The sequence below is a fragment of the Natrix helvetica genome (genome assembly GCF_964273705.1).
Source record: "Natrix helvetica genome assembly, chromosome: 2".
NCBI lineage: Eukaryota > Metazoa > Chordata > Lepidosauria > Squamata > Natricidae > Natrix > Natrix helvetica.
In genome coordinates, this window is record NC_138552.1 from 139,881,367 (window position 1) to 139,892,970 (window position 11,604).

Genomic DNA, 11,604 nt, shown 5'->3' on the forward strand with positions numbered 1-11,604 from the left:
AATTGCCCCTGCATGGCCCCATGGGAGTCTGACAACCAATCAGAATTCAAGCTGAAATTCAAAAGTCCAGAGAGCGTATAAAACTCAGGCACTCTCAGCATCTCTTTCCTTTTTTTCTTCACCCAACATCTTCAAGGCATGTGATCCTGTCCATCATTAAAACCATCTTTCCAAACAGCCACCATGTTTCCAGTGACTTTCTCCCACTTGGAACTGAACCCAGAAGGACATTTCTTCCAACATTTTCAATGTTAGAAATAGATGAGGTGCAGCTGTGATGTTCTTTGTCCTACTTGAAAAACTGGAGTAACCTAGTTTAAGGACTTTGTAAAAGCTGGTTAGTTCAGATAGAGAAGCTTGTGAGCTTTCTTCATGTAACTTAGATTGTTTCCCCAAGTGCACTTTTTCTACATTTTATTGAAATGGGTTTGCTTAACAATTGCCATATTCTCTTAATGACCATGATGTTCACTTAATGACTGCCACAAAAATATTTAAAAATTGGGTCTAGTTATGTGAGACTCAACTTATGATCATAACGACATATAACTATAATTTTGGGCTCAATTATGATTGTAATTGGATGACTGTTGTTGGGTGTGTCCATCCAATGATTGCTTGCCATATGTTTAAGATGATGATTGAAGTATGGTTTTTGTGTTTTGTACAAATTCTCTGCCATTAATAAAAATCAAAAGGATTCTGGTAGCATCTTTTTGGACTAACAGTTTAAGGCAATGGCCCTCCACTGTTTGGGCACCAGGGACCGGTTCCGTGGAAAGAGGGTTTTTTCGTGGACCAGAGGATGTGTGGTTTCACATGTTGCCTGGATCCAGTGGACGGGGCTTGACTTTTTTGGACAGCCCGGTTTCTGGCATGCTGAAGACTGGTGCCACTCCACAAACGGGGGTGTTGGTGTTGGGGACCCCTGGTTTAAGGCATAAACTTTTGTGAGTTACAGCTTCATGATGTAGGATTTAAATTGATTGGAATGAGACTGTAGAGGGGAGGGCAAGACAGGTTGATTGTGCAGATGCAGGTTACTTGTGAGACTGATTATAAGTACCTTATCAAATAACATCTACAATATATGTTAAAAACCACCTAGTTCGTGAAAAATGTACCAAGATACCCCTAAATCAATTTACTTTAATATTACTGTAAACATCTGTTTTTTGTCATCCAGGATTTCTTACAAAAGCTGTGGTTTAGCTTTCAAATGTATTAAACACTGTAAAATCTATTTGCCTGAGCATAGTTGCAGGCATCTTTGATCAGAGTTCTATTCCAAAAATAATATAACAGGATTAAGACCCAGATTTTGTTTTCTGCAAATGTGAAATAAACATTTGTATATATTCTTGTTGCCCAAATTAAAAGGAGCAAAATGAAAAGAGGTTAGATGCAGCAGAAGGAAATGGCAGTATCAGTCAGAATACAGTAATATTTTATTTTGGTTTTTTGTTTATCCTTAATATTACTTGCTTTGAACTATTTACAAATGTTACTCTTTGAAGATATGGTTCCTTTTTACTTAGTTTTCCCTTCAAAGAGCAGAAGAGCTTGGTCCTTCAGTTCATGCTACAACTAAAGTTATTCTCCAGCACTCAAAAGCTTTCTTCTGAGCATAGAAGAGATCTTGATATACTTCAGGTATTAAAGTGCTATTTTTAAAGTCCGGTCTTTAAAAGTTAAAAATAGTCTTTTAAGAAAATGCAATAGATGAGATCAGTAATTAGTTAAAGCTCATTAGCTTCTCCCAGGAAAAGAACATAGAAAGAGCAGTCTGGAAGTAGATTTATTCTTAGAGTAATAGCAGTAGAATTTCAGAGTGAAGGGAGCTGCAACCTTAAAAGAAAGGCCATCACTTACTAACATGGAATTGGTCTACAACTAGAAGACTTTGATACATTAAGCTGTTCTAATGAGTCTGATGGAACCTCTACTTGAGAGCAAGCACTAGAAGATGTCAAGAATGGAGCTAGGAAAAGCTAAACTTCCTAGAACTGGCCTTAATGCTTTATACCAGGCTATTCATCCAATATATGGAATTGCATGGACAGATGGCAGGCAAGTTACACTGATACCATTGCATTTTCATAGCAAAGAATGGAGATTTGGTGATTCGATTCTTATCGGTCAATTTGAACATGTCCACGCACTTTATTGGAATGCATGTTATTCTGCCGACTTGCCAGCTCTGCTTGCTGTTCAGCATAAGAAGCGTGTGAGCATTTGGCAGCTAATCCACAATGTTTTGGAAAAGAATAAGCTGATGGTTTTCCGGACTTGTGAAATTGTTGAGCCGTTCCAGCTGCTTCCCCAAGGCTGTGCATGGCACCCAAAGAGGGATATTTTGTCAGTATTTACCAAAAGGGATGCTTCTGTTTTATATGCAGTTCGTTTAGACAATTCCAAGGTTAAAGCAGACATTAAAAGCACGGGACTCATCCACTGTGCTTGTTGGACCAAGGAAGGCAATCGTCTAATTATTGCTATAAGCAGTTCTCTTCATTCCTATATTTGGGATGAGGCCAAGAAAACACTGAATGCTTGCACTTTTTGCCCAATATTTGATGTTGGAGGCTGTATCTGTGCTATTGAAGCTACTTTGGATTTTCAAATTGCTGTGGCTACTGAATTCCCTCCTGATAAGGTACCTGGTTTAAATGCTGGTATTACATTTGATTTACCAATTAGTTCTGAAATGGATTTTATGTCTACAGATTCTTCGCAGTCTACTCTGGTGCTTGGGGATGAAGAATACTCAATGGATTCGAGAAGGAAGTCTTTTGATTCGGATAAATCAGTAGCAGTGCATTCTGTTGCTTCATCTTCATCAGGCCCAATTAATTTAACCAGTATCCGGGAAAACCACCGGAAACTGGATCGCAGTCGTATACCTTTGAGGAGGAAGGTCAGCCCTTTAGGAAGTGGTCAGTGTTCTTCACAATTGATCTTGGTCACTTACGAAGGAAAGATAACCACAACTAGAAAAGTCAGCATTCCAGGCATTTCGGTCCCTGATGTAATTGCCTTTGACCTTAGTGCTCAAATGGTGGCAGTGGCTTCTAATACTTGCAATATTGTTTTGGTCTCTTCAGTTACATCATCCTGTGTGCCCAACTTGCAACGGATCCAACTAGACAGAAACGAACGGCCCAAAGGCCTGTCCTTTTTGACAGATAAACTTTTACTAGTTTTGGTTGGCAAGCAAAAATTCACCGATCCCACATTTATTCCTTCCTCTAATTCAGACAGATACGTCGTCAGATTGCTGATGAAAGAATTAATATCTGGCAAAGACTCTTCATCAAAATCTGGGACTAGACAAACTTTGTCATTCACTTTTGAGCCTTCTGTTAGCCTTCCTGAGAAAAGAAGACATTTTAAGAACTTTGCTTCAGAGGATTGTATTGTGGAGCAGGAGCTCTCAAGACCAGTTAATACTTTTATTCAGTCACCCAGTAGAAGGAAACACAGGCTGGAAGTGAAAAGTCCTAATTATGAACAAACATCCCCATCCAATGTGTGCATTTTTTATGAAAAAGGAGCCTTGAGAAACTCATCCATTCTAGAAACTTTGGAAGCTGAACCAATTAATCGGTCAATGGCCTTGTTTGGTGCTGAAACACCTACTGGATTTTCCAATATATCGACTTCATCTAAAGTAGCACACAAATCTTTAAATTCTCCTAAAAATAGCATATTGGATAATGATAAAAGAGCAACTGAAATATCCATAAATCTGGAAAGATGGTATAGCAGCTTCAATGACTTACATTTGAGACTCCTTGAATTAATAGAACACACTAAAAATGGGAGGAGATTATCTCTTGTCTACCCTTCTTCTCAAGAACCACCTTTCCTACACATCAAATACCAGGTAATTGTAAAACATTTTCCCTGTAAATTGTTTTGGCAGCTTGCTACCAATTGACAAAATCTTTAAATTATTTAGCAGGCTGCATCATTCCATGCTCGGTTGAAGTATTGTCCAGGGAATAATGGCTATTGTGTTTCATATTTGGCTTTAGAGAAGTGAGATTTGCACATTCTTTTCTGCTCGGGTGATTGTCATTAATGTATTATATGTCCATTTGAAGGCATTACCTATTGTAATAAATACTCAAGTATGTAGTTTTTAAAATAATTTTTGGAAAAACAAGTTACTGGATCAATATATGTTAGTAATCCTACACATGCTTAAAAGATTCATTTAAATATTTAAAGCATTGAGAAATATATTTGCTCACGTAATGAAGAAAATTTAAAAATAAAAATAAACCCAATGGTTCAGGCTTTCTTGTCTTCTCAAGAGCATAGGAATTCCTTTCTTTTTCCTCACATCTTCATGCAGCACAAAAATTATGTATAAAAACATAATTTTTTCCACTGTTTTAATTTTAATTCCTGCTGTTTTAATGTTTTCTAAAGCATTAGACAGTACTGAAGACAAAGCCCTACTACCTCTGGTTGTTTATTTCAAGATGTAAGGATGCAACATTAACCTTGAGTCTAAAAAAATAAATTCAAGGTTCTGATATTCCTGTTAGATTCAAACACACACATGATATCTCTCACCATCCTCATTGCTGTTTTCCTTGCAGGAGAAGAAGCTGGAAAAAAATGTCTGAATAATTAACTTTTTCTTTAAAAGCATTTGTGTTGATGCAGGATGTATTTTGAAAATTTGGAATATGCTTATTAACACATTGCATTTCACAGAACATTAAAAGAATGGAAGCAGAGGGTTGGGGATGTACAATTATGTTGATTAGACTGATTAGAAATAGTTATTTATCAAATTGATAGGGCTGTCAAATTTTGGTAGGTGTAAAGGAAAAATGGAAATTCAGGATTGTTCTTGGTTATTCCCATGTTCACTCACCATAGAAGTGAAGAACAAATGATGGGGAGGATAGTTGATGTCCATAATCCATCTCACTAGGGAAGAGTTTCTGTAACTATACACATGATTCCCTACATACAGCCATAGGTAGTTCATTTCTCCTCCTTCCCCTTTTTCTTTTCCTCTGTACTTGGCCTCCTAAAAGCAGATGTCCCCAAATGCAACTCACAAGACTCCCCAAAGTTGTATCAAAATGTTAATTTTATGTAATAGAAAGTCTTTAAATGCCTGCCTGACAGCAATCATGTTGTTAGCTGTACTGAATTGTGATTCAATATAAATGTAAATTACATTTTTTTTCTCCAGTTCCCTCAACTCCAACTTTTTGTCTAGTTTTCCTAGCACAGTACTAAAAGACCATACATGGCCTTTGGATCTGAAAGTTTTGCACACTTCTTTGGTTAAAAACAAACTCATTTATACCACAAAGTTGCAAGGAAAAAGCGGTATCATAAACACTTTGATGATATTCTGTTTTAAGGAGATTTTAGAAGATGAAGCTATTTCAGTGATCATAAAATGACACACACACCCCAAGTCAAAGTCAACAATATATTAAAGGAACAGAAATTGATAATAAACCAAGTTAAACATACACAAGTAATGGAAGGTAGAGGACAGAGAGGAAAATAAGTCTGAAGAAGTCAATTAACCAAATCAGGAGACTAGAATGACTGCAGTTTATCAAAGTCATATTTAATAACAGCAATCAGGAAAGCAGTTTGGAAGTAGACTGAAAACACCAATGGTTATGAAAGCCAATGCAGATTAATGTAAAATTGATGTTTTATAGCATATATAGCATTTTAACGTTTGAAAAGGTGGAAGGGCAATAATTAAAATAGGAGATAGTGGGTGCATACTTTGAAGCAAAGAGAAAAAGATAAAGTTCAGAATAAACGAAAATTTTGAATATATAAAAAACAGAATAGTATTTGTTATCCAAGATGATAATTGTGTTACTTACTCTACATTCTCTGGTGCTAACGGTTCTGTGGTTGGAAGTCTGATGAATTCTTAATTGCAATTCTATTCAGTGGGTGGTAGTATGAAACAGATGGCATTCTGTCTGGTAATGATATTTTCACAATGATTTATAGCAGTTGGCATCAAAGCAAACAAACAGAATACAAGAAGAAAAAAGTCCAGAGTTAGGGAAATAAAGTACAACTCTCAATTTTTTCCCAGATGTTGCTGAACTACAACTCCCAAGTATTTAGCCAGCATAAATATATTGAGACATGTTGGGAGTTGTAGTTCCCCAACGGAAACAGATTTATTTTCTCTTAAATGTTCAGTATTTAGATCTGAAGCACGCAAGGATGCTTTAGATCTGGTGTGGGCATCCTCCAAGTTCTGCCACAACTGCCTTGTGATAGTGGATGTCATGCCAGGGCTTTTAATCTGCCACTCCGTGTCTAGCAATTAATTGACTTATTTATGTTAATGATTGTAACCATTCACCTTATATCTTAACATCCTCTAGTGCTTAGCTAACCCTGGGTGCACATGGTCAAAGAGATCTAACAATTCCCTGCAGGGGGCCAGGCATCCAGTGAATCTTCCATTAGAATTAGAAGATGTGATTGCAATCAACCATCAGCTAGCTCTGAGCAGCTGAAAATCACCAGACTGATTTTAACTTTACTTCTTTCCGCATCTCATCATTCCCTGCCCCAGATTCTGATTTGAATTGAAAAGAATGTTCATTTGCATTTCTATATTGGGAGTCAATTCCTTTATATTTGATTTTTATATATAAATCAAATTTCTTTATATTGCTATAAAACAAACTTTCAGACTGTAAATAAAAACTGGAATTAAGCTGTCTGTAAATGGGAAGACTTCACCCACTGTATCTTAAAGAAGCTGCCTCCCACCCCCAAGGTTTATGTGCGATTTTGGTTAAGGAGCTAGTGATAACAAAATAAAGAAAAAGGAAAAATTGGAGATGAATGATAATTGTTGTGGTTCAAGGGGGAATACATTGCCTCTTTCAATAGTGCTGTTTTTACTTGCTCCCTCAAGGAAGTATTCACTGCTTCCTGAATACTGTGCTTCACGTCCTTTTGGCAGCTTAGACAATCTGGGAGCAATAAGGATTCAGCCCCCCAAAATGGTGAAAATTCTGCCAACTTTTTAGGAGTTCACAAATTCAAAGGAATGCCAGATGACTCCACAAGTTCCTCACTCATGAAGTTGTGGAGCAAACAATTGTGAGGTGTTTTCTTCAGAACATACCTAGCAAAAAATCTATGGCCCACCACTTTCCAACAGAGAATACCTAATCTTAAAACAGCACATTGGAGAGCACACTGCATACTCAATGAAGGCAGAGAAATATTGGTGCTTAATGTTTCCAAAAGCACAACATAGTACTGGAGACAAAATACCACCATCTCCAGTCTGATGTGTTGCTTATTTCAAAATGTAAGAATGCAACATTAACCTTGAGTTTTAAAAAAAGTAATTCAAGGTTCTAGTACTCCTTAGTTTCAAATACACACATGCATATCCCCCACCAACCCCATTATTGTTTTCCTTGCAGAAATTGAGTTGAGAAATATTGCAAATTTCAATTGACATAGAATGAATATGATTAATGTGTGATATTAAAGAAAATGAAATCCTAGTAAGTACAAAACAGTTTTACTACCTTATAATCTAGGACTGTAACCAGAATGATGGAATAATAAGAAATAGAATATGTTATAATTATTGCAGTAAAAACAAACCATTGAAAACAATGTAATACTGTGTGATGACTAATCTTAAGGATATGAATATTTATCTATTAGTAATGTCACAACATACCTTGTACACTCACAAACTGTCTCAAATGTAGAATTCACTCTCATTATTCAGAAAAAAAAATCTGACATGGTAATCTATGGTAAACATTGAAATAAGAATTGGTTCACACATTGTACTAGGCCAAAAATTGGTTTCACTGATTCTGACTTAGCATATTGTATAAAACATGCTCTTCTATAATCACACAAATGAAATTAACTACTGCTATTTCATTAATCTAACAGGAATGAGCAAGTGAATTCTATCCATCATTGGATATAACTGGATACATTATATTTGGCTTGCTATGTATGTATCTCAAGTGGTTTGTTTTCCTTAAAACCCATTTCTTATCCTGCTTCTTGATTTACCGTATCTATTTTTGTGCACGTTTTCTTGCATTCTACCTCCCCTCATTTCAGTTTTATGTCATACCTAGATGTACACGTCATTATAAGTAATCTCTAGGAGTTGAAGGAAGTGATTGTGTACTTTCCCACTATTTGTTATAATGCTACAATATTTATGACTAAACTCAGCCAATTACGTTTTGCTTGGGCTCAAATATTATGCAGTACTATAATGTAGTTTGGCCCATTGTGGCATAATGTATGTTTTCTGATCCCAGCAATTGTGGTTTGTAAACCATGATTGTGGAGTTTGTGCTATTCCTGAATCCAATTGAGATTGATTCGAACATTATTATTTATTATTTTTATTCCCTGCTTTCCCAAGACTTTGCAGGAGTAAAACAAGAATACATGGATGGCATGACAAAATAAATACATAAAAGGAATCAATATTGTAGCATCACATTTCAAATATCCTCTGGAAGAGCTGTTTTCAGCTGCTTCCACAGGGAAGTAAAATTAAGAATTAATGATCATCTTGATGATGATCATTAATGATTCCCAAAAGTAGGGGGATTACTAGCTGCTTTTCCTGGTAAGATCAAATTGATTGGGCTGCTAGGCATTGCACAGTATCCAATATATCCAAATATTCTTTCTGAGCTGCTTCAGTCTTACATCTCCATATTGGTTCATATTGATTTCATGGGGTTATCTTAAGAATAGACATGTTTGGTTGCTTCCTACACGAAGCAGGCTACCTCTTTTGTTTCTGAGAATAGGATTAACAAATTGAATGACTGATTTTAAATATCACCAATATTTTAATAACATATTTTTTTTAATGTATATGTGCCTGAAGAAGCGTTCTTCAAATGGAGCAATAGCTGAAGAAACTCGCAATATTCTACTATACAATGGCAAAATTCATCTGAATTTAGTCCAGCAACTTTTTGATCTGCATATTGTTGAAATGAAACATGGCAAGTCCTCTTTATTATTTAATTGTTTTAGTGAAAACTAACTTTTGGGAACCTGAGGTACACAGGGTTTTTTTCCCCCCATAACCCAACAGTACAATGTTCAATTGACCTTCATTCCTAAGTCTAGGCAAGACTGTGAATCCTCTATTTATGGATATATTAATCTAGAAAATGGATTGGAAATACAGGCAATTCTCTGTGAAAATACTGCGTATATTAGCAAATTAACAAATGCTGAAACCTTAGTTGGGAGCCTGCATATTGGGTAATTTTGATTGTTTGGCAGCCCCACATGCCAGAAAGTAAGCACGACGATGCTGTGAATACAGATTTGGGGATACAAAAATATTTTTGTCAGTAAGCAAATTCACAAATATAGAACCGATGAATAACAAGGATTGCCTATAAATTGATAGTAAGGTAACACTTTATTTAATCCACTTAAGCAACTTTACCTCTGCTCAAATACACTGATAATTCAGTGTATTCAATGATTTTAGACACTGAGCCTAGTGGTTTATGTATAGAATTGCATAAGATTAATTGTGATTTTAGTAAATGATTAAATAAACGATGGATTATTGGAATTTGCAAAATCAGTTTATCCCTCTGATCTCAGACATCTATGCACTGATTAATGATGCCTGATAAAGCTGCCCTCTTATATCACAGCAATCTTATAAAGCTACTAATGTTAGTAGTAAAGAAAAAATCATTGCCATTAAACAACTGGCTGAACAAAGATGCTAAGCCACATGTAACTTGCTTTGTTTTGGGTTAGCATGTAGCCTAAACTCAGCCAAACTATGGTCAAAACAATGACTCATGGCAAAACATAAATACAGTTTTAATCTTTAACAAAGTTGATAAAAATGTGCAATAAGCTTTCTTATTGCTTTTCCTTAAATGTTTTAAAATCATAAGAAATAGTTTTTACTAGGTTTGTTTAAACTTCCCAATTGATCAAAAATGCATACATGAGCAAGAATAGCTCCCTTGTGCACAACATACCACATTAACAAAATAAGAATTTAGAATATGGTTTTTAAAAGAAACTTTAAAAATAATTAAAATAATTATTTTCAGTAATCAAGAAATTCAGGTCATGAGTTTACTATTTTATAGTTTACTTTTCTAAACTAACTAAGCAACTAAAACAAAGAGGATGCACAATAAATATTTAATATTCTTTTCAGATTTAACCCTCAAATATTAAAGCTTTCTATTATTCTTTTAAAAAGTTGTATATTACAGTAATTAAAATTAGCTTGTTATTTTATCTCTGTAACAAGAGGTAACTTCATTTTTCTTCATAGAAAAATATATCAAATGTATGTATGTATGTATAATATGCAACTATCATATCAAAGCCAGATTATCTTTTTGTAAATATTAAAGGTGAAAAAATAATTAGCTGTGTTGTCTATCCGCTTTGGCTTAAAACAGAAACCAGACATGTAATTTTTGTAACAGTATTGAAAAAAACCTATTAAAAGAAGCACAAAGGATTATATACTTAACATTTAGACAAGCACTTGTATATCTAACTCATGCATACATCTTCTGACATTTTTTCCCTCTTCCCTAGGTCCTTCCTGGATAGTTCTTACCGCTGATGGTGAAGGTTTTATTCCAGTAGCTTTTAAAGCAAAGCAGGAGATCATAATAAGGGATGGCAAGGATAATTTTGATCCCCAAGAAAGTTACGTGTTCAAAGCAAATTTGTCGTCATAACCCCCAAACATGGTGAGACTCAGGAAACTAAAAAAACATTCTGGAACATAAATGAACTGACACATTAGAATATGATTACTGGGACTTTCAAGTGTATTTTAACTGTAATTTACAAAAGTTGCCTAGCAGTGTGTTTTCCCTTCAGTGATTTACTCTACATTCTAATCAGGATGGTTCTCAACACTAAGAAGGGAATACTGGATTTAAAATAAAGAATAAAATAAAGAATAACTTCTGAAGCCAATCAGATATTGTGTGCAAAAAATCTATCAGATGTGTTTATTTAAAGTTAGTACTGCCATTAGGAAACTCTGCAGATGAACAAACAATATATTATTTTTAAATAACAACATAACACAACTGTTTTAGACTTCTTCCACTTAGCATGGGGAATACTACAATGAAAGCAACAAATAATTGGAGGGCTAAATGCATTGAGGGTCGCATCAGGGTTGTGTTTGACCTCAAGGGGGGCTGAGTGGGTGTGGCCAGGGCCATGGCTAGCTTGACGCCCTACAGCCCTCTGCCCTGCTGTTCTCCGTTTTAGGCCTCTGCCAGCGAAAAGGGAGCTCAGGAGGGCCACATGCTGCCCTTCCGAGCTCTATTTTCACTGGCAGAGGCAGCATGGGCCAGTCCTTTGCTGAGTTTGACACCCCTGCTCCAAAAGGAACATTGCTACTTCATCTACAGATTGCAAAAAAATCACATGGATAAGCCAGAATGCTATTGGAAGAATGTTCTGTAGATGGATGAGACTAAAATAGAATTAAGTGGCTTGAATGAAAAGCATTCTGTTTGGTGAAGGGTAAATACTCCATTCCAATGCAAGAAA

General features: G+C 35.6%; 1 protein-coding gene across 1 annotated transcript; it reads left to right on the forward strand.

The window, feature by feature from the left end:
* Positions 1 to 1,975: 1,975 nt before the first annotated feature.
* On the forward strand, positions 1,976 to 10,833 carry LOC309387398 (WD repeat and coiled-coil-containing protein-like; the record flags this gene model as incomplete). The annotated part of the gene is made up of 3 exons (XM_081943871.1): positions 1,976 to 3,886; positions 8,918 to 9,038; positions 10,627 to 10,833. 3 exons carry the CDS (start codon positions 1,976 to 1,978, stop codon positions 10,770 to 10,772), a joined length of 2,178 nt encoding a protein of 725 aa, XP_081799997.1. The 3' UTR covers positions 10,773 to 10,833.
* Between the last annotated feature and the right edge of the window lie 771 nt (positions 10,834 to 11,604).